This window comes from Macaca nemestrina, chromosome 12 (assembly GCF_043159975.1).
Source record: "Macaca nemestrina isolate mMacNem1 chromosome 12, mMacNem.hap1, whole genome shotgun sequence".
Classification (NCBI taxonomy): Eukaryota; Metazoa; Chordata; class Mammalia; order Primates; family Cercopithecidae; genus Macaca; species Macaca nemestrina.
In genome coordinates this window covers 32,076,501-32,099,536 of record NC_092136.1, presented here as the reverse complement: position 1 = coordinate 32,099,536, position 23,036 = coordinate 32,076,501, and the positions used below count along the sequence as shown (strand labels likewise).

General features: G+C 44.2%; 1 protein-coding gene across 3 annotated transcripts in view; it reads left to right on the top strand.

Moving 5' to 3' along the window:
- The first annotated feature begins 68 nt into the window (after positions 1–68).
- LOC105471528 (KIAA1549 like) overlaps positions 69–23,036 on the top strand; it is a 288,631-nt gene continuing 265,663 nt past the window's right edge. Inside the window, exon 1 of one of the 3 annotated variants that reach the window (XM_011724030.2) lies at positions 69–903. In XM_011724030.2, coding sequence (XP_011722332.2) covers positions 666–903 — 238 coding nt within the window. In that variant the 5' untranslated portion in view covers positions 69–665. The remainder of the gene's footprint in view (positions 904–23,036) is intronic. The other 2 variants (XM_071074893.1, XM_071074894.1) reach the window with 2 other exon arrangements.

Below are 23,036 nucleotides of genomic sequence, written 5' to 3'. Positions count from 1 at the left end.
CGAGCCCGGCCAGGCGCGCGGGAGCGGGGAGCGCGCGGTGGCTTCGCGCGCGGGGCTGCGCGCGCGCGCCGGCCTCGCCTCCTCGCCTTCTCGCCCGATCCGGAGGCTACGTGCTTTCTTTGTCAATGAGGCGCCGCTCGGAGCTGCGGTAGCACTCGCGGCCCGGGAGCCCCAGCCGGAGCCGGGGCTGGAACCCGAAGCCCAACGAGGCACGAGGAGCGACGAGCTAGGAGAGCGGGGCGCCGAGGCTGCAGCGGCGGCGGGAGGGAGGGACCCGAGCGCGCCCCGCGGCCGCCACCCCCGTTCCCGGCAGCCTCGCCCCCTCGTTCTGCAGGAGCCGGCCCGGGGGAGGGGTCCCCGGGCGGCGCCTGTCCCACCCTCGCCGCCCCAATCGCGCCGGCGCGCGGCGACAGGCACCGTGGGAACCCTGGCCCGTGCCCGCCGCGGTTCCATGCGGGCCCGGCCCCTGCGCGGGTGAAGCCGCGGCTCCCCGGAGCCCGCCCCGGGCGCGGCAGGACGAGCGAGCCAGTCGCGCCGCTCGGCGCCCCCTCCCTCCGGCGCCCGGGCCGTGGCCGGCGATGCCCGGTGAGGACCGGGGCGCGGAGGGCTGGGCTTCCCGGCGCGGTGCAGAGCGAGGCAGCGGCCTGGATGTGTGAAGCGTCCCCATGGCTCCGCAGGAGGCCAAGCCTCAGGGCTCAAGGGAAGCCGGGCCCGCGACGCGGGGGCGCGGGGGCCGGCCCGTGGCGCGTGGGCTTGGTCGGGCAGGCTGGGGAGCCGCGCGCTGCACGGGCGTGAGGGGCCCCGGGGCCGGCGCGTCCCACGATGCGCCCCCGCGGCCACCGACGCTGCTGCTGGGACTCCTGCTGCTGGCGGCCCTCCTGGAGCACTGCCAGGCCGACCCGGGTAAGCGCTCGGCGGCGGGGCGTCCGCCGAGGTTTCTGGAAGAGCTGGGCGGCGGGTCGGGACCCACACCTGCCCGGGTGGCGGTGGAGAGGTATTGGCAGCACTGGCTCTGGGATTCTCTCTGCCCTTTGCTGCTGCAACTGCAGGCGAACTGTCAGAAATCCGTCTTTCGGGAAGGCACTTTGGGCGGGGAAGAAGGGCAATCGCCTCTTCTTTTTTGGACAAGTTGTAGAACCTTCCTAGTGGTCCCGCAGGCACGCTTTATTTAGAGAAAGATGTGTGTTTAGGACGCCTTAAACGGGAAATGTATCATTAGAACACGTTTTAGGGTGGCGAAGCCCCTGGTATTTTGGGCTGTTGAGTGTCCACTTTGTCTTAACTGCATGAAATGGCTAGAGAGTTTTAGGCAATCCGCGTGTCGGCTTCCCAAATATCAACACAGTTCCTCCTGTGTTGATAGCGGAACGTTTTTCTTTTGGGAAGGAGGTCTCTCCAATAATTGCTTGCACCTTGCAAAGGGATGCAGGCGCTTGTTAAGTATATAATCCACTGTTTGCAGGTTAGTTAAAAATAGTCATGCTTGGCTTTTAGACTTCAGCAATCCCCAGGAAATAGATTTCTGTAATTCCTTGGACAATTTTGAGAAATCTATTGTAAGTATTCTAGGTGGGGGTGGATTATTCTGCTAAGTGTGCTTCAAAACTTAGTGCAGTAAGCAATTGTCTTGGAAGCAAGAATGATTACTGCCTGCACTTGGAAAGGGCAGGCTTTTGTGTTTGTGATGAAATTCTGAGCTCTTGATACACTGCCTTATCAAGGAATATAGTTCTCACTTCAGATAATGTGTTCCTGTAGTTTTGCATTTTTTAGCAAGGACTAATGACCTCTTCTTTTTCAGAGTGCCTCCTTCCCCCAATTAGATTAAAATTCCTAATTGTAAGGGCCTCACATTGTTTTAGATAAGAGAGTTTTAGGTTAAAAATATTTCTTGTCTTCAGCAGCTTAATTCAGAGCCCATTTTCCTTTGATTGACTCACTTAAAGGGTCACTGACAGGTGGTGCTTGTGCTTGCAAGTTACTGTCAAAGAATTTTCTATTGTGATTATAGTGGTTACAAAGTTCAGGAATCTTTGGATGTGTGCCTCAGGCTTGAGAACCTCTGACGAATTTTAGCCCCCGATTTTTATGCCTGTAGCAGTTTTTAGTGATGTGTATTTGGCATAATTGTTAAAAGATAAGACCTGAGAAAGACTCACGTAAATACCTTGGTATTCATTGGCTCAGAAACATACGTCCACGTAAATGCCTTGGTATTCATTGGCTCAGAAACATACATCCTGTTTTTGATTAAAGGATATCAAGTCCTTGGTCGTTTTTGTGAACTGCTTATGAGATATTTACTTTGGGATGATGTTCATTTGTTCAGCCATCTGTAATATGTGAAACTGGCTTTCATGTGTTGTTCCTGTTCAGCCTGATGTTGAGTGATTTCCTTGGATCAGTTTTGAATTTCTGATCTCCCTTCTGACCTTTGTACCTTGAGCCTTCTGAATCTCCCTGACTTTCCTTGGCTCCTCTTTCAGACCACCAGAGCCTGACTTAGGGGACTTCTGATCCACATTGTTTGGGTTTAGCCCTGGTGTCCTCTTTCTTTTTCCTTTCAGTGTGGTGGTCGTGGGGATACGGGGCTGGGAAAGATGCTTTGATTACAATGATGGTAAAAATCATTAAAGTTGATGTTCCTCCCCAAAGTCCTCTCCGTTTTACTCCATCTCATCGGAGTGACTCGTTGCTTCCTCTGTGCTTTTTGGATGCCCTTTCTGCTGTCCACCTTTATGACCAGCTTCCCGTGGTCCAGCCCACCTGTGGATCCACAGTCCACCTCTGGGCTCCACGGTTTTCTGTGGGTTTGCCACTGATTCAATTCCATGACTCAATGGAAGGGTTAAACACTGGGTTCCCTGTGTGTAACGCTTACCTCTTAACCTCCCACCTGCTCTCATTTGTTCTCTGATTTCCACGTGAGGCAGTTTCACACCAGGGTAGGTGAGTCCTGGGCCTAATGCAGGGCATCCTAAGGGGTTTGTGGGAAGAAGCAGTGTCAGGAGGGAGGCGGGAGAATGAATGACAATTTCTGGGGACCTTTGACTTTCTGCAAACAGCCTAATTTGGAACTTATTCTGAGGAATCGCTGCGCTTGGGTGCTGCCACTCACTGCAGAATGCGTCCTACCCTGAGCTGAGATCTTACTCAAAGTGCTGGCTTGCTACAGTCCCGTCATTTACATGGCTGCTCTCCCTTGTTGTTTAAGGAAGGCTAAGCCAGACATTTGCCTTGGTTGAAAAATGGGCAAACATAGATTTGTTTCTGGAAAATTCTGTGGCAAATGTTTAGCACCTTCCCGTCCTGGAGACTCTGCAATGTGTTCCCAATCTACTTCCATCCACCCCACCCCAACCTCTTTTGCTTGAATATTCTAAAGGAATCAGAGTTCCTTCTCTTTTTCACATAAAGAAAAGGCTGTTGTCATCTTCTTTGCCCTCCCTCAGACTCCTAACTTCCATCTCCGTCTTTCATCTTGCTCTCAGTCAGTAAGTTCTGTTTTGGATGCGGGAGGTTGGTGTGGGAAATAAGTTTCTTTGTAGCAGTGAGTACTGACACCCTCTATTCTCCTTGGCCATCCAGGCTCCAGGCAAAATGGTAGCGCTCAAATTTGACTTCACTCTCTTTTTAACTACTGAGCTTCCCTTCAGTTCATGTCAGTAAACATTTACTGTGTGCCTGTTATGTACAGGGATAGTGCTCATCCGTTCATGGGCAGCTACTCAGTGTGACTGTCTGGGTCTCAGTTCTTTCATCTGGAAAATGGCGACAATAATAGTTCCAATCTCACTGGGTTCTTGTGAGGATTACATGAGTTAATGCATCTAAAGCATTTAAAATGCTTGGTATTTTAAATACCAAGTGCTTGGTATACAGTAAACGCTCAATGAATGCTACCTGCTCTTTTAAAATGGCAGAAATAGATGGAATGTTTACCCTGTCTGGGCGCTGTGCAGGGGCAGGGGATACAGAAGTGAATAAGGATGAGGCAGTTTGTAGAAGCCCCTCAAGAGGAGGGCGATCAAGGCCCTTGCACTCTGTACCGTGTGATCAGAGCTAATGAGGGAATAGTTAATTCTGGGGGCGGGGGGGCCTTGAAGGATGAGTTGGGGGTGGCAGTGTTGATGGTGGCATTTCTGGCAGAAGAAAAGTGAAGGGTTCTTTGTGGTCAGAGCACAGGGCACTGTAGGGAGGAGTCCTCAGCACCCTCTCCGCATGCTGGAGCTTCCCTAGGCCCTCCTTTGCCGCCTGACGGGCTCTGAGGGACTGTGTGCTTCTCCCTCCGACTTGTTAGTTCCTGATTTACCTTCATTTGCTTATTGCCTGTTACAATACCCAGCACAGATTAGGAATTTATTAAATTTTCAGTCTCTACACTCCTGTTCCCCCTGTTTCTGTTAGATGTTAGAATAAGATCTCATTTAAATAATTCACAGTAAGTTGTGAAAGACTGCTTTATTACGGGAATATATTTGCATGTTGATAGACGGTTTTGTTGATACCAAAGATTTTCTTCTGGTTACATGGTCAATTTTAGCGTCAGTGCCATATGGTGATGAGAAGAATGTATATTCTGTTGTTTTGGGGTGGAGAGTTCTGTGGATATCTATCAGGTCCTCTTGATCCAGAGTTCAGGTCCTGAATACTTCTGTTAATTTTCTGTCTTGACGATCTGTCTAATATTGTCAGTGGGTGTTAAAGTCCCCCACTATTATTGTGTGTGAGTTTAAGTCTCTTTGCAGGTCTCAAAGAACTTTGTAGATCTCTAAGAGTTTTATGAATATGGGTACCCCTGCATTGGGCACATACGTGTTTAGAATACTTAGCTCTTCTTGTTGAATTGATACCAAAGAATTTCTAATGTAGAACACAGTGTGGGGGGAGATAGTTTTGACCTAGAATGTCCTCCTTGCCCCTCCCCAACCTTCCTGTACACATCGTCAACTTGCAGTCGAGTCTAGAACAGATTCAAGTTCATTTGTTCATTCATTCATTCCTGTATTCAATTTGTTTTGAATGCCTCAATATCCCGAGGTAACAGTAATGAACAAAAACAAGGCCTGTTCTCACCGGGATTAGAGAGAATGGGACCTGGTTTTGTTCATTACTGTTACCTCAGAATATTGAGCCCAGTGCCATCCATATTTGACAGTGCTTACCAGTCATTTGAAGATCTTGTTGAAATGTGGATTCTGATTCAGTAGGTCTGAAATAAGGCCCGAGAGTCTGCATTGTTAACAAGCACTTGAGTAATGCTGACGATGCAAGTTTGTGGACCCCACTTTGAGAAAGAAGTGGCAATAAGCAAATACCTGTAGGTCGGGTGGTGGTCAGTTATATGGAGCAAAATAATTCAGGGTAGGGGGTAGTGCCTTCACACATGGACTTGTCTAGATGGAGTGGTGAGAGGAGGCCTCTCTGAGGAGATGGCATTGAGTAGACCCAACAGTGGAAATCTGGGGGAAGAATATTCCAGGCTGTGGGAAAGGCAAGTGCAAAGGCCTTGAGCAGAGACTGTGCTTGGGTTGTTTGAGGAACAGCAGGAATGCCAGTGTAGAATTGAATGAGCAAAGGGAGAGTAGTGAGAAATGATGCTGAAGAGAGAGATGGGGCTGAATCCTATAGGATTTACTGGCCATGGTGTTGGCTTGGTACTTTAGTTGGAATGAGATGGTCCGCCACTGGAGCATCCAAACAGGAGGTGATATAATCTTACTTCGGTTTTAAAGGAATCACCCTGGCTGTTGTGGGGAAAAAAGTCTGTAAGGTCAAGTATGGAAGCCAGGAGATCAGGAAGGAAGCTGTTGTTGAAATCAATCTGCAGATGAAGATGGCTTAGAGAGGGTGGTAGCAGGAGAAGTGGTGAGAAGTGGTTAGATTTTGGACATCTGTTGAATATAGAGTTACTAGAATTATCTGGTGGATTAAATGGGTAGGAGAGAAAGAGAGGAATTGATATGGCTCCAAGGTCTTTGGCTCAAGCAACGGGGAAGATGAAGTTGCCGTTAATTGAGACTGCAGTTCAGGTTTGGGGTAAGAAATAAAGAGTTCATTTGGGGGTATGTAAAGCTTGAAATGTTTATTCAAGTGGACATGTCAGGTTGCTAATTGAATAAAGTAGTCTGGAATTCTAGGGCGATAACAGGTCCTAAGGTATAATTTGGGAGCCATCATGATGGAAGTGAATAAGAAACCTAGAAAGTGAGTATGGAGAAGAGAGAGGGAGATATGAGCAATGAACCTGGGATTACTGCAACATTCAGGGGTTCAGGAAGAAGGGGACCAGCAAGAGATAGAGAAAAAAACAATAAGGCAGTAGGAAGAGAAGAAAGTATATATGGTGTCCTGGGCACTAAGAGAAGAAAGTGATCAAGGAGGAGGGCGTGATCGGCTTGGACATATGCTGCTGAGAGTGGAGTTAGATGGGCACTAGCAATGCATGTTGAGTTTGGAGGTGAGAAGGTGGTTAGTGGCTCTGAGAGTGATGGGGATAAAAGTCTAACTGCAGATGGTTCAAGAGAGAAAGGAAAAAGAGGCATTGGAGGCAACACATAAGACAATTCTTCTGAAGTCTTTTCTCTAGAGAAAAGCAGAGTCAGGGGAGATGGGCCAAGGGAGGGTTAAGATGAGGTCTAAGTATATGTGTTCACACTTCCTCATTTTTAAACATGAAAGACATATGACCAGAGTGGTTGATTTGGTGTTTTTCCCCAAATGTAGATGGCCCAATATATTTTGACTTTTTACTCTCAATATGATTAGTCCTTCAAAGATTCTTACAAGATGTCCCAGATCTTGCCTCCCATCTCATCCTTCCCATCCCCACAAAGTAAAGAAAATGTTCCTGAGGCCAGAGCACATGGCGCTGTAGGGAGGAGACCCTGGCACCCTCTCCCTGCCCTGGGGCTTCCCCTGGCCCTCCTCGTGGGCCTGAAGGGCTCTGAGGGGCTGGGGTACTGCAGCATTTGGGGGTTCAGGGAGAAGAGGGACAAGCAAGAGACAGAGAAAATAACAAGGAGGTAGGAAAAGAAGAAAGTGTACTAAATGTTAAAAAGTACAGTGTTACTTGTACTTGGAAAAGTACAGTGTTACTGTACTTTTAGTACTAGCCTAAAACAGAAGTTAGATATCTCCTTGCTGCCCCACGTCCTTCCCTCAAACTGACCACCACCATGGAAGTTTCAGGTTCCTGAAATTCTGATGACTACCAGAGAATCTCTCAGAAGCTTACTTAGCTCAAGTCTCAAATTACTGGAATATGATCTGAGAATATTCAAAATGAATGTGCACACTTCCCTTTTCATTTTCATTAACCTTCAAGCCCATATTGTGGTTTTCTTTCTTTCTTTTCTTTTTTTTTTTAGACAAACAAAAACTCCACTCTTCTCCAGACAAAAATGAATAGTTGGAATGACCTTAAAACATTTTCGTTGCTTGACAACATATTAGAGGGGATTTCTAAACACACAGAGGGACACATTATTCTGGGTCATGGGATGGCTGCCATGGATGGTGACTCTCTTTGGGGACTTCAGGACCAAAGGAGCAGTTGGCAATCTGGGTGTTGTAAATGTCAGTTTTAGGAGCTGGTGGGAAGGTGGCAACTGAGTCATATTAATTCAGCAGTGTTTATCAAGCACCCAGCATGTGCTAGGCCCTTCACTAGATGCTGGGGGTGTAGTGAGAACAGGCCAGGCCTGGACCCTGCCTTCAGGCAGCCCGTAGTCCAGGACAAGAAACTCTCACTCGGGCAGGTGCAGTGGCAGGTGAGTAAAGTACTTCTGTGAATTGGGTCAGGTTGGGGGATGTGGCAGGACAGCAAGTGCCTGTGTTGCTCCAAGAGGCGGCCACTGCTTAGTGGCAACCTGCATGGGACCGAGGCTCAGGGTGCCATAGTTCTGACTTCTCAACAAAAGGCAGATCTTTATTTAGAATCTTTTTGTGTTCAAATATCACCAATTAGTTCAGATTTCTAAAATGTCATGCAGTACAAAGAGAACACACTCATCAGCCACCAGCTTTTTCTTTTTTTTTTAAAGTCAAGTTTATTAAGGTGTAATTTACATGCAGTGAAATTCATCCTTTGTAGATGTACTGCATGATGAGTTTTGACAAAAGTGTACAATCATGCGTCCACCACCACAATCCAGATATAGAACATTTCTGTCACCCCAAAAAGTTCCCTCTTGCCCCTTGCAGTTAATCCACTCCCCCCAACACACCCAGTGCCTGGAAACCACTAATGTATTTTCCATCCCTGTAGTTTTGCCTTTCCCAGAAGGTCATAGAAATGGAATTGTACCATATGTAACATTTTGCATCTGGCTTCTTTCACTTAGCATAATGCTCTTGAAAATCATCCATGTCATTGCATCGATCACTAATTCCGTTCTTTTTATTGCAGAATAGTATTCCTTTGCACCACAGTTTGCTTATTCATTCAGCAGTTGATGGACATTTGGGTTGTTTCCAGTTTATGACACGAAAGTCTTTCTGTGGGCAGTTTTCATTCATTTTGGGTAAATGCCTAGGGGTACGATTGCTTGGTCATGTGTTAGGGACGTGTTTCGCCTTATAAGAAACTGCCAAACTCTTTTTCAAAGTAGCTGTACAGTTTTGCATTCTCATTAGCAATGTATGAGAGTTCTAGTTGTTCCTCTGTATCCTCACTGGCACTTGGTATTGTCAGCTTTTTTTTCCCTTTTAATTTAGATTTCAGCCATTCTAATAGTTGTTCAATGGTATCTCATTCCGGTTTCAGTTTACGTTTCCCTAATTACTAATAATTTTATTGTTGTATATCTTTTCATGTTCTTACTTGCCATCTATATGTCTACTTTCAAGTGTCTGTTAATGTATTTTTCCCATTTAAAAAATTGGATTGTTTTCTTTTTACTGAGCTTTGAGCTTTCTTTATGTAGTCTGGATACAAGTCGTTTATCAGATAGGTGTCTTGCAAATATGTGGCTTGTCTTTTCATTTTATTAACAGTGTTGTTTTTTTTTTTAAAAAAAAGGAGAGAAGTTTTAAATTTAGATTAACTATCAACTTTTCAATTTAAGATTTGTGGTTTTTGTATCCTAGCATAGAAATTGCCTACTGTGTGCCAAGGTCACAAATATCTGTGATTTCTTCTAGAAGTTTTGTATTTTTATTTTTACTTTTAGGTCTGTGATCCATCTTATATTAATATTTGTGTATGGTGCAAAGTAAGAGTCAAGGTTAATTTTTTTATATGGATATTTAATTGTTCTAGCTCCACTTATTGAAAAGACTATCCTTGGTCCGTTGACTTACCTTGGCACCATATATGTCTAGGTTTATTTCTGGATTCTAGTATGTTCTGTTGATCTGTACTTCTCTCTATATGCCAGTATAACACTGTCTTGATTTCTCTAGCTCAGGGTTTCATAGCGTCAGCGCTATTAACATTTTGGGTTCAACGGTTCTTTGTTGTGGATGCCTGTCCTGTGCATTAGAAATTTAGCAATATTTCTGACTGCCTGGTAGATGTCAATAACTCCCCTCATTCTTAGTTGTGACAACCAAAAATATTTCCAGACGTTGCTAAATGTCCCCCTGGGGAGTAAAATTGGCCTCAATTGAGTTCCACTGCTTTAGTTCTGTAGTAAGTCTTGAAATCAGATAGTGTGAGTATTCTTTATTCTTTTAAAAAATCTTTTTGGCTATTCTAGGTCTTATGCTTTCTATACAGATTTTAGTATCTTCTTGTCAATTTGTATTTAAAAAGCCTGCTGGATTTTTGATTGGAATTTCTTTGAATCTAGACCAATTAGAGATTGCTATCTTAATGGTATTTTAAAGTTTTAATCCATGAACATATCTCTCTCCATTTACTTAGGTATTCTTTCTTTTCTCTCATCAATGTTTTATAGTTTTCAATATACAAATTTGTACATAAATTTTTCATGTTTTTCAGTCCTTTGGCAAACAGTAATATAAAAATTTCTTTGTTAGTATATAGAAATATGATTTTAAAAACCTTATATCATGTAACCCTCCTAAACTTATTTTAGTTCTAGTAGCTTTTTATAGAATCTTCGGGATTTTTCTAAATAGAAAATCATGTTAATCTGTGAATAAAGACACTTCTCGTTCTTTCAAATCCGTAAGGCTTTTATTTATTTTTCTTGCCTTATTGCACTGGCTAGAACTTCTGGTACTTTGCTGAATAGAAGTAGGGAGAGTGGACATCCTTGCCTTGATCCTGGCATTGGAGGAAAATATCAGTCTTTCTCTAAAGTATGATGTCGGCTATAGTTTTGATTTTGTTTCACAGAGGCCCTTTATTAGGGTGAGGAAATTCCCTCCTCTAGCAAATTTGCTGTGAATTTTTATCATGACTGGTTATCAGATTTTGGCAAATGCTTTCTCTTTGTCTGTTGAGATGATCACAGGGTTTATCTTTAGTTTGTAAAAGGACAACTTTTTACAAACTAAAGAAATTCCTGGCCAGGTGCGGTGGCTCATGCCTGTAATCCCAGCACTTTGGGAGACCAAGGTGGGAGGATCACTTAATGTCAGAAGTTTGAGACCAGCCTGGCCGACATGGTGAAACCCTGTCTCTACTAAAAATACAAAAAATTAGCTGGGCGTGGTGGTGGGTGCCCGTAATCTCAGCTCCTCAGGAGGCTGAGGCAGGAGAATCACTTGAACCCAGGAGGCAGAGGTTGCAGTGAGCTGAGATCACACCACTGCACCAGCCTGGGTGACAAGAGCGAGACTCTATCTCAAAAAAAGAAAAGAAATTCCTAACAATGGCCAGGCCATGGTTTCATGTTCATGAGGGGTATTGGTCTGTAGCTTTGTTTTGCTAAAAGGTATTGTCTGGTTTTGTTATAAGAGTAGTGCTGGTCTATAAAATAATAGGGGTCAGATGCAGTGGCTCATGCCTGTAATCCCAACACTTTGGGAGCCCAAGGAGGGTGGATCACTTGAGGTCATGAATTCGAGACAGGCTGTTCCACATGATGAAACCTCGTCTCTACTAAAAATAGAAAAATGAGCCAGGTGTGGTGGCACACGCCTATAGTCCCAGCTACTTGGGAGGCCGAAGCATGAGAAAACCCAGGAGGCAGAGGTTGCAGTGAGTCGGGATTGTGCCACTGCACTCCAGCCTGGGTGACAAAGCAAGACTCTGTCTCAAAAATAAAAGATAAATAAAATAAAATAATAGGGAAGTATTCCCACTTCTGCTTTATGGACATGTTTGTGCGTAACGATTTTTCCTTTAAGGCCCGTGGGCTTACAGATGAGATTGAAGATCCCTCAAGGATTTATTTAGTAAAATAAAAAGTATCAGGTACCTCTAGTTCATTTTCTCATTCTCTCTCTCTTTATTTTATTTTATTTTTTTTGAGATGGAGTCTCACTCTGTTGTCCAGGTTGGAGTTCAGTGGCACAATCTTGGCTCACTGCAGTCTTCACCTGCAAGGTTCAAGCGATTCTTCTGCCTCAGCCTCCCAAGTAGCTGGGACTACAGGCATGTGCCACTGCACCCAGCTAATTTTTGTATTTTTAGTAGAGACAGGGTTTCACCATGTTGGCCAGGCTGGTCTCGAACTCCTGACCTCAAGTAATCTGCCAGCCTCAGCCTCCCAAAGTGCTGGGATTACAGGCATGAACTACCGTTCCTGGCCCATTTTCTCTTTCTCAGAGCTACCAGCAGATACTACTTTGGTTTAAGGTTTAGGAAAAACAGCCTGGGTGAGGGAAAATCGCATTGGATGCATTCAGGAGACTGAGGTCACCCCTGGCTGTTACTTACCAAATCATTTCACTTTTCAGGGCTTTCGTTTTCTCATCTATGGATAAGAGCCTCAAGATCTTCCCTTCTCCCCGCATCCCCTGGCGGTGTCTTTACAAGCCATAAGCAGATGTTTTGGTGGAGTTCCACCATCTGCATTTCCTGCTTCTTCCTACATTAGCAGCCAAGCCCAGCTAAGGATTTTCATTCTGAAAAGGGAAGAGTTTTCCCACAGTTTGCTGTCATAGTTCCAGTGTGAGGCCCAGATAAATATAGGCCTATCTTCAATCTTCATTGGATTTTTAAAAATTATGAAAGTAATATATACTTTATTAAATTCAAACAATACTCAGGTAGATGCAGTAAAATGCAAAAGGCCCTGTTGGCCCTGTGTATTAGTCCACTCTCATGCTACTATAAAGAACTGCCCGAGACTGAGTAATTTATAAAGGAAAGAAGTTTAATTGACCCACAGTTCCGCATGGCTGGGGAGGCCTCAGGAAAGTTACAGTCATGGCAGAAGTGAAAGCAAACACATCCTTCTTCATATGATGGCAGGAAAGAGAAGTGCCGAATGAAGTGGGGGGATCCCTTATAAAACCATCAGATCTTGTAAGAACTCACTATCACAAGAATAGCATGGGGGTAACTGCCCCCATGATTCAGTTACCTCCCACTGAGTCCCTTCCACAACATGTGGGGATTATGGGAAATACAGTTCAAGGTGTGATTTGGGTGGAGACACAGCCAAACCTTATCGCCTTGCTATTCCCTAGAGTCGTGCTGTCAAGCAAGTGTGATGGATCCTTCCAGACCTCTTCATATAAATATTTATATCCATAGACGTAGCCTCACTTAATTTTTTTTTAAGACATAAAGGGTATAATATTTAGCGACTTACTTTTTCCCGTTAACACTGTATCATGACCCTCTTTCCATGCTAACTAAATTGTGTCCTGAGAGAACTTGAACTTCTGTTAGAAACAGGGAAAGACCTTTTATCATAAAAGAGAATAGCTTTAACAACACAGGTCAGATTCAAAGCTAGAGTTAAAATATCTCCTTAGACGGTTCTGCCCATTTTCCTTTACTCCCTGGCTTCCTTCCCTAGATGATACTTCTGCAGACATTTAAGAAAAATCATGGGCCCTTTTAAACACCACATAGAATGGGGACAAACTCATGTTTTAACCAATCCTGTAGATATAAATAAGGCCAAGTAGCTGCCTCAAGCATAGGCCAAGGTCGCTGCTGCACCTGCCTCCTGTTCACTCAGGCGCGGCTTTGCCCAAGTGTCCTAACCACAAGAGGTGAATTCGATTTAGATTGAGATTTATATATGTTAAATCTATTCTTAGCTAGAAATAAAATCTCCTGACGTCAGACACACAAAATGGTTTTGGTATTTATGCAGTTCAAGTAAATGGGGAAGCCTAGAATACTTCTAACTTCAGTCTTTCCACATGAAATATGGAATGAAGTATCTAGAATGAAACTGGGACTCCCAGACCTGTCTGCCTACCTCTGTCCCTAGTAATGAATGCCGTTCCCCTGTCACTTGCCTTTTTATTTACCAGGTGTCAACAGCAAACCCAAGAAGCCTGAAGAAAAATGAGAAGTGTGAGAAGAAAATGTGTTGAAATTAACAGTGTGGTTTATAAGTTCTTGTTGAAAAGGGATGAATAAAAATATCTCCAGATCTATATCCTTCATTATCAGTTAAGAAGTCTTTGTTTTGAAAAGAATGGGAGGATCCGTCTTCGGAACATTATTTTGAATATAATTAAGCTGGGTGAAAGTGTGTTTAAAAATCAGCATCCTAGAACTGTCTTCGGCAATTTCCTGTTATTATCTTATTAATACCGGAGATGAACATGTGAATCAAGCTGGTGAACCCTACAGAAACTGAGCCTTTTTTTTCCATTTGGGTGGGGAATATGTCTCTAGTCTCTAGTCCAGCAATACACACATTTTAAGCAAGTGTTTTCCATTCTTGTGACCGATGTGATATCTTTACTTTTCCCTGCAGAGATAACAGTCTCCAGAGTTTGGTACAACAGCTCACGGTTGTCGAAGCTTTCAGTTTCTCTTCCTATTTGAATCTCACACTACTCCTAAGAGAGGGCTGAGGAAGTGATTTGCTAATAGTCACACATTGGTCCAGGGATTTGCACATTATTCTATGATTCAGGGGACAGATCGCCTAGCTACACAACTAAAACTAGCTCCAGTATGAGGCCTCAGGCCACAGGGGAATCCCAGGTGACATATTTGTAATAGGAATGAAATATAACCAGGCCACGTGGATGCTATAATTAATTGATAGAAATAACAGCTAATACTTTTGAGCATTTACTGTTTGTATCAGCTCATTTGATTCTCATGCCAACCCTATGAAGTAGGTTCTGCTATTATCCCCATGTTTCAGAAGAGGGAACTGAGGCACAGAATAACGTAACACTAACTGGTTCAGTGTCTCCCAGCTAACTGGCAGAGTGGAGGTTGGAACCCAGGCAGTTCGATTCCAGAGCCCACCCTCTGCTTCATGATATTGCCCTCCAGGATATTAAGAGGCTAAGGTTACTGGCTGTGCATCTCCTGGGCCCAGTGCCTCTTCTTCCTATGGCCCAGTTCATCCTTCTGCCTCTTTCTGGAGACTGGCTTTTTCTGCTTCCCCATAGCTTCTTGGTTCTACCGACAATAAACCTTGCACGGGGCTTTTCACTTGCTGTGGTGCTCACTGCAGCCAGAGTAGGCAAGGCTCTTTAGTTTAAACGCCCACCATCAAGACCGTGTCCCAGTTCCACATTCACATGAGGGAGAGTGAAGCTGCTGCAGTCTGGCCAGTGGAGTTAGGGAATCTACTGCTCATCCGTTCAGCAGAGGCCAGAGGAGAAGGGGCACATGGTATAAACTTGCCTTCTTAGCCTGATCCGCCTTTCACCATGGCCTCGGTAGAGGTCAGTTTTAAATAAGGTCAGTTTGGAGGGCAAACTTCTGAACATTTGTCTCCTCCCTCAGAACAGTAAAAGACAACTTCACATGTTGGTAAGCTTGTTCTGTGGAAGATAATGACAGGTGGCCTGCTTGATAGTGTTGGCCAATTTTCCTGGTGTAAATATTCCCACCATGGCTGATTTCAAGCTACTAACGTGATAATGGCTTTGGGAAGTGATGCCTCAACTGGCTCAGCTCTGATGTGACCCGGCCCTGGCACACCAATGCTCCTATCCATATTTGGGCTAGAGGCAGGAAAGCTTCCACAGTGAGTGCACGATGTCTCCAAGGAGTTTGAAACCTAGGCTTCACAGGCCAATCAACTAGTTGCGTTTATAATTATGTAAAAGGGAATAAGATTTCAAGGTAGAGCGGATGGGAGTCAGATTTGCTGCGTGCAGTCTAAAACAGCTTCAAACACTGTATATAGTCCCAATGGTACAACCTAGTAGGCACTCAGCGATGCTTTATAAAAACTTGCAATTTCCTTTGATTATGGTGTCTCACTTGTGACATGTAATTAACTCTTTCACTGATTTTTAAGATGTCAGACCTAATTTTCTTGAATGAGCATTGGTTTGGTTCTCTGGCACAGAAAGGTGTAATTTTTCCTTGCTTCCAGATGTCAGCAGCTCCTCCTCCTTTGCTGTCATCATGTCATCATGTTTCAAACCTAGGGATGCGAAGTCCACGTGGTAGCCTGGTAGCCCACGTCTTTCAGTTGGATACACATTATTAGTCTCAATTGGAGGCTTTTATTTATGATCATAAGGCCATCTCTCAGTTCATGTAATTATGCTAAAAACCAAGACAGTCATGTGACTGCCACTTCTGACGGCGTGTCTGGTGCCTTAGCAGATCTCAAGGCCTGTCTGATCGGCTCTTTTCATTTGTACATCTGAGAAGGAGACTGGGAGTCTTGGCTTCAGTGCGCTACTTAAGATTCTGCCGACATTCCCCATCTTTCCTCCTGATGTGAGGATGTTGCTAACCTTGACCAGCTCTCACAACGGGTCGTGTTGGCCACTGGGAGACTCAGGGAGGAAGTGTCAACAGTGTGGATCTCTCACCCTCCTTAGACGTGGAACTCCCAGTGTCCTACTGATGGAAGGTCAGTGTCTTTACCTATAAAAATAGCACAATTAATTTATTCTTTTAATTTCCCATGGGGCATAGCAAGAGAAAAAATTTTACAAGATTCTTCTTTCACGTTTTATTGAAGATTTGTCCTAGTTTGTGAATATGTTGACTTCTGAATAAGAAGACTAACATTTATGAGACAGCTATTACTGTGTTAGTCACTGGATCAAGGGTTTAATCTTATTGAGTCCCCATGACGACACTGTCAGGTAGTTCTTGCCCATTTTGCTTGGAGGAAGTTGAGATGGAGAGAACATGTAAAAACCAACTTGCCTAAGGGCACATTGCTTGCAAGTAGTGGAGCTGAGATTTGAAACTAGATCTGATTACAATGTAAATATATTGTCAGTTATACAGTGCAGTCCTTCCCTGCCCACCCAACATTTTATGAAATTTTCAAACACACGGAAAAGTAGAAAGAACAATATAGTAAACACCCCTATACATACCATCGAAATGGTGCAATTAACATTTTGCTTTATGATGTATCTGTCTGTCCCACTATCCATCAGTTCATCTTATTTTTGATGTATTCAGAGTAAGTTACAGACATCAGTACCTGTCACCCCTAAATACTTTAGCATGCATGTCATTGATTAGGGTTCAGTATTTGTTTATGACTCTTCTTTGAGGTAAATTTTACATACAATGAAATACAAAACTTTTACGTACATATTCTTGAGTTTTTACAAATGTATACACCTGTGTATCCCAAATCCCTGTCAAGATATAGCATGTGACCATGACCCCAGTTTTCTTTTGCCCTTCTGCAGGCATTCCCAGCTCTTCTCACTCACCCCATCCAATCCAAGCAACCATGGTTTGATTTTGTTTTTCACCATAGTTTAGTTTTTATATCACACAATTAAAAAACAACCAAATTGCCACTTTTCTTTGTTCTGCAGCAAAAGATAAAAGTGAGTATCTATCCTGCGTGGACAATAAAGATCTATCACTCCAAGACAATTAGTTTCCTTACAGTTGTGATATACCATGCAGTCTTAAATAGTGGTGTCTGTTGTTTCCAAATTGATTTTCCTTAATATGTATTAATTCGGACAGCATTTATTAGGCACCTGTGAGTGGCAGGCACTGGGCTCCCCCTTTATAGTATTTTCATTGTTAACCACATACTTATTTATGACATTAGTCAGCCACTCCCATGAATAAGTATGATTGCTAAGAGAGGGGAAGCCAAAGGTGCGGGGGGGAGACTGGAGGAAGGGGCCCACCTTGGCAAGTGAGGAGAAAGGTTAAGGAAGGCTTTCCTGAGAAAGTGACGTTTGAGGCAACGTCTGTTACAGAAGGAGGAATAGGAGATGACCAGGTAGGGATGGGGGCCAGTGGAGAAGTGGGGACTGTCCTCTGTGTTGGGAAAGACTGTGATTGATTCTCGAACCACAGAGAAGGTCGTGTGGATGGTGGGCAGGAGTGGAGGGGAGAGTGAGTAGTGAACGAGAGAGGAGAGGTAGCAGGACCAACATCACCAGGAGACAGACTGTGGCCTTTATCTTCAGAGCAATGGGAAGCCATTGCATGGTTTAAAGTAAAAGAGTGACCTTGACATTCAGTTATCTAACCAATTGAATTGGATGAAGAAGAGGCATGGATGGTGTGATCTGGAATTATAGTGAAAATTAAACACCAACAACATGAAACTTCCAAATTTTAGGAGAGCCCTAATTTGCATTATGAATCCTACACAGATTTTCTGATTCCTCCTATGATTTTTCTCCTTGGTCTATGTGACGGCCCAGGCAATGACAGTGACTGATAAACATCCTCTGTGCCTCCGGCTCTTGCCCCGCTCTGTCCTCCCATTTTCACTGCCTCCATTTCTTTGTCTCCTTCGCTCCTTAGCTCACTCCCTTTCCATCCTTCATGGGAAGGGAAAAGGATGCTATTAGTCATCAGTGCTTGCCCGACTGCTGAATCCTGGGGCAGTTATCTAATCCCCTTTGCTCTGTGACTCTGTAGATCCTCCTGGGGTAGCTTCTTTCAGACTCATGGATTTAGTAATCACTAATGTACTGTTGGTGCAAAAAAACCTCAGCTCTCTCTTGAGGATGAGACTTATGCCCAAGAAGTTTATTGGACATCTCTACCCACGGCTACTGACAAGTCAGCATTTCTCCCTCAAAGGGAACTCTTCACCCCCTGAGTCTGACTCCTTATTCTGTATTTCCTCTGTATTACCTCTTCCACTGAGTATGACCACCACCTGTTTGTTAGAGCCCAAAATCTGACAAATGTTCTAGATTCTTGGTTTTTTTTTTTAACCCCGTTGTTGGAGCCGGCAATCTGAGAATTGTTCTAGATTGCTTTTTAGTTCATCATTTAGTTGGCTGTTACATTTTGCTGATATCATTTCTTTTTTTTTTTTTCTTTTTTCTGAGACAGAGTCTTACTCTGTCGCCCAGGCTGGAATGCAGGGGCATGATCTCGGCTCACTGCAACCTCTGCCTCCCAGGTTCAAGCGATTATCCTACCTTAGCCTCCTGAGTAGCTGGGACTACAGGCATGTGCCAACATACCTGCCTAATTTTTGTCTTTATTAATTTTTTTGTAGACTCAGAGTTTCTCCACGTTGCTCAGACTGGTCTTGAACTCCTGGGCTCAAGTGATCTGCCTGTCTCAGCCTCCCACAGTGCTGGGATTACAGGTGTGAGCCACTGGGCCCAGCTGCTGATTGCATTTCTGAACACTCATAATTCTGACAATTTTCTGTCTTTGCTGCCTTATTTGAGACTCTTCTTCCTTTTGGTCCATGTTCCTAACAAAGCTGCATCTCCTAATTGGCCCCCCTGTCTCTAGTCTTGGCCCCCTTTAAACCAGCCTCATCCTCCAGCCAGAGATTCTTATAAAATATAAATTGGCCCAAACCTTTTGTCAGCTCCTCAGTTTGACTTCATTGCTTAGCAATCTGGGTCCTTTATGAATGAACCACCTGCAGCTCACACCTGCTACTATGGCCAGGTTTGCCGTTTCCCCTGAGCCCTTTGTGCGCTTTACATATTCTTCTTTCTGCCTGGGAAGCCCTTCCCAGCCTTATCTGCATGATTAGCATCTGCACTTCTTCAAGACTCAACTCAAGTGTTAGGCCTGCAGGCAGCCTTCCCTGGCATGCACTCTGCCCTCTGCCTGAGGAGTTAGATGCCATCTTCTCTGCTTCTGTCTCCTGGGCCATGCTTGAGTTCTCCTTCCCCGTCTCCTTCATCAGACTGTGAACTTGTCAGAGCAGTGGTTCTCAAAAGGTAATCCTGGGTACAACGGGGTCCTGGAAACCCCTTCACAACTGTGGTCAATGTGTTAAAAACTATTTTGGTGATAAGTGAGGACACACACGGTTATTAGCCATGTCTATTAGAAGAAACAATGAGCTAAGTAGCTAGTGGGACAACTTGCTTAGAGAAAGAGGGAAGAAGATACTATGAAGTCAAGCCAGCACTAAGGAACAACCGAGGCACACTGCCTCTCGGGCATAAGACAACGTTCAGGAAGAAGAGCAGGAAGCAGTGCTACTTACACCGTGGAAAGGTGGGATAAGTGTGGAGTCGGTTTAAGGTCTGGGGTACGAAGGTGTGCAGACAACCCAGAAAACTTGAGAGCCACTCTCTTAAAAGCTGGGATCATGTCGTATTTGTCTTAGCACAGGGTCTTATACATGCATAATAGACACAGGATAATTGTGGTGTATATAAATGAAGGAAGAGAATCCCCTGGTATGTTCTCACTGTACCTATGAAAACCTGTTGTGTTGTTCCTGCTCCTTAAACCTTTTTTTGACCATTCTGTCTACAAGTATACATGGATAGTACAGCACTAGTGGTGGGATGGAGTATAGGCATCACAAGCCAGGTACTAACTTCTCTCCACAGATGAGTTTTAAAAAATTAAACACTTGTGACTGGACGCAATGGCTCACACCTGTAATCCCAGAACTTTGAGAGGCCGAGACAGGAGGATCACTTGAACCCTGAAATTTGAAAGCAGCCTGGGCAACATGGCGAGGCCCCCTTTCTACCAAAAACTAAAAATTAACTTGGTGTGGTGGTATGCACCTGTAGTCCTAGCTACTAGGGAGGATGAGGTGGGAGGATCACTTGAGCCCAGGAGGCAGAGGCTGCAGTGAGCTAAGATCATGCCACTACACCCCAGCCTGGACAACAGAGCCAGACCCTAACTCATAAATAATAAACAAATAAACACTCGTCAAACAAAATGAAACATCACTTAAAAATCAAGAGCTTTTCTATTAAAAAATCAGGATTTCTAGGTTCTCTTGAAATAGTCAGAAGCTTAACCATACTGGTCCTGTATTTCTGGATGGCCACACTTGGCTGAAGCTTAGTAGTGGTGCCTCTTTTAGACAGGGCATCTGTCACGGCTCCCGTTTGTCCCATTTCACTCTCATATTGGCTGCGACGAGCTGACTGGTAACAAACCAACCCCCAAATCTACAATGGCTTAAAGCCAAAGAAGTTTATTTCTCACTCACATAAAGACAAAATGAGTGTTCCTAGTGGGCAGACAGCTCTCTTCAAAGCAGCGATTTGGGGACCCAGGGTCCTTCCATTTTGTGGCTTTGCCATATTCAGTCTGTGGCTCCCAAGGCTGCCCTGCTTATCTGCATGCAGCAGATGGAAGCAGACAGAGTAATAGGTCCCTAAGTGATGTGTAGCATTCTGTGCACATTCCATGAATTAGTGCTCTGTGACTTGGCCATAGTGACCTGCAGGGAGAGGCTGGGACATGTAATCTTAGAGTGGGCCCAGAAAGTAGAGGTAATGGGTTTGGTGAACAGCCAGCTGTTACCTGACCCAATTCATTTCTTTCATCTAATTGGCCCCTTTGGCATTTGAGTTTGCAGTCCCTGCTTTCAACAGCAACAGGCTTTGGAGATAAGGAAACCTAGGTTCAAATCACTATAATGTCAACTCTAGCAGGGCAGGAACTTAATCTGTTTTGTTCACTGCCTAGAGCGGTCTCTGGCACACAGTAGGTGCTCAATAAGTCTTTGTTGATTATATGAATGATTTCTTTCTGCCCCTACAAGTAATAATAGCTAACACTTAAAGTTCATAATGTGCTTAACTCCGTTAGTAGGTTGGGTGCTATCTCAGGAAAAAGGTGCTAAGATTTGAACAGCCATAGGGTAAATGTGAAAATTATTTTCTTTTTCTCTTCTCTCTAATTTTCACGATGTTTCTGGAACTCTCTTTAATCTGTGTACTGATGAGAAAATGCAACATAGTTTTCATATTTTAGAAGGCTTTCTAAAATGTGAAAAGAAGGCTATTTCTTTAACATATTTTAGAAAGAAGGCTTTATTTTTTATTTCCTTAGGTTTTTGGAGAACAGGTGGTATTTGGTTACGTGAGTAAGGAGAAAATGTAACATGTTTTATTATTGGCTGACTGCTAGGGTGAAAAAAACAGCTGTTTTCAACTTCTTGTAGTTTTGGTAGACAAATGATTGTTACCTCAAGATAAGATTTTTTGTTCCTGTATGTAGTAAATTCTGATTAAATTGGACTCAATTGTACTTCAAGTGGATTGTAGTCTTCTGTCTTCTGTTTGGCAAAAAGTTAGCATTCTTTTTTTTTTTTTTTTGAGACGGAGTCTTGCTCTGTCGCCCAGGCTGGAGTGCAGTGGCGCGATCTCGGCTCACTGCAAGCTCCGCCTCCCAGGTTCACGCCATTCTCCTGCCTCAGCCTCCCAAGTAGCTGGGACTACAGGCGCCCGCCACCACGTCTGTCTAATTTTTTTGTATTTTTAGTAGAGTCAGGGTTTCACCGTGTTAGTCAGGATAGTCTCGATCTCCTGACCTCGTGATCCGCTTGCCTCGGCCTCCCAAAGTGCTGGGATTACAGACATGAGCCACCGCGCCCGGCCAAGTTAGTGTTATTTTCAAAGTCACCTTGACATCTTTTCGCCGTGTTCAGCAGGGAAGGCAGAAGGTCCAATAGTTTTCCTGCAGTTTGAGGTCCTGACGATGGTACATGCGAAGTGCCATTTCTTTGTTGTTATTGTTGTGACTTTCTGATTTATTTGGGGGCAGGTTTGAGGTTAACTGGAAGGAATTGATTGTATTTTTTTCTTTCCCCATGGGAATACAAGTAAAATTCCTCATACCTTGTTATCCCTGGTGTTGTGTCTTTGCTAGTTATTATGGGACCGGATAGCCTGAAGACCTCACTTAGAGCAACTTAAGGTGACAGCACCCATGTTCCAGGCAGCAGGAAGTGAATTACCTTTGCATGAAGTATGTCCTATTACAGGACCATCGGACCATTGGAACCCCATCTTTCCCTTAATTGAAGGGGGCTACTGGAGTTGCAGGAGCTTAGCTGCAGGTCTCTCCCAGATGCTGCCTGAATCCCTTTTGTCAGAAAAATATCCATGAGAAGATTGAAAACTACAATAAAAATAGTGATGTATAAACACGTAACTAAAATAAATAGATTACTACAGTATTTACAGAAGTATTGTGAGAGGAAGAGATTAATGTGGATTATGCTGATAGAATTTGTAGTGAGTTGGGTTAATCGGAAGGAGGACCTTGAATAGAGGTTGAATGCAGAAAGTTTGACTTGACGGGGTCTGGGATCCTTCTCATGCCCTGGGTAACTAGGACACAGCCTAAAGTAGGTAGAGTGGATGGACTCAGCTGAACTTATTCTTCTACTTCCTTTAACTTATCAATAGCATTAACTTTCTTTCTTTTTTTTTTTTTTGCTCTCTCTCTCTTTCATTTAAAAGCCTCCAAAAACTGTCTGGGCATGGTAGCCAGCGCTTTGGGAGGCTGAGGTGGGCAGACCACCTGAGGTCAGGAGTTTGAGACCAGCCTGGCCAACATGATGAAACCCTGTCTCTATAGAAAATAGAAAAATTAGCAAGGCATTGTCGTGCACACCTGAAGTCCCAGCTACTCGGGGACTTTTTTTAAAAAATATTTTTGAACAACATTAACATATGATGTTACTATTTAATAGCCAACCACCAGGCCAGGTATGGTGGCTCACATCTGTAATCCCAGCACTTTGGGAGGCTGAGGCAGGCAGATCACTTGAGGTCAGGAGTTTAAGGCAGGCAGATCACTTGAAGCAGGAGATTCGTTTGAACCC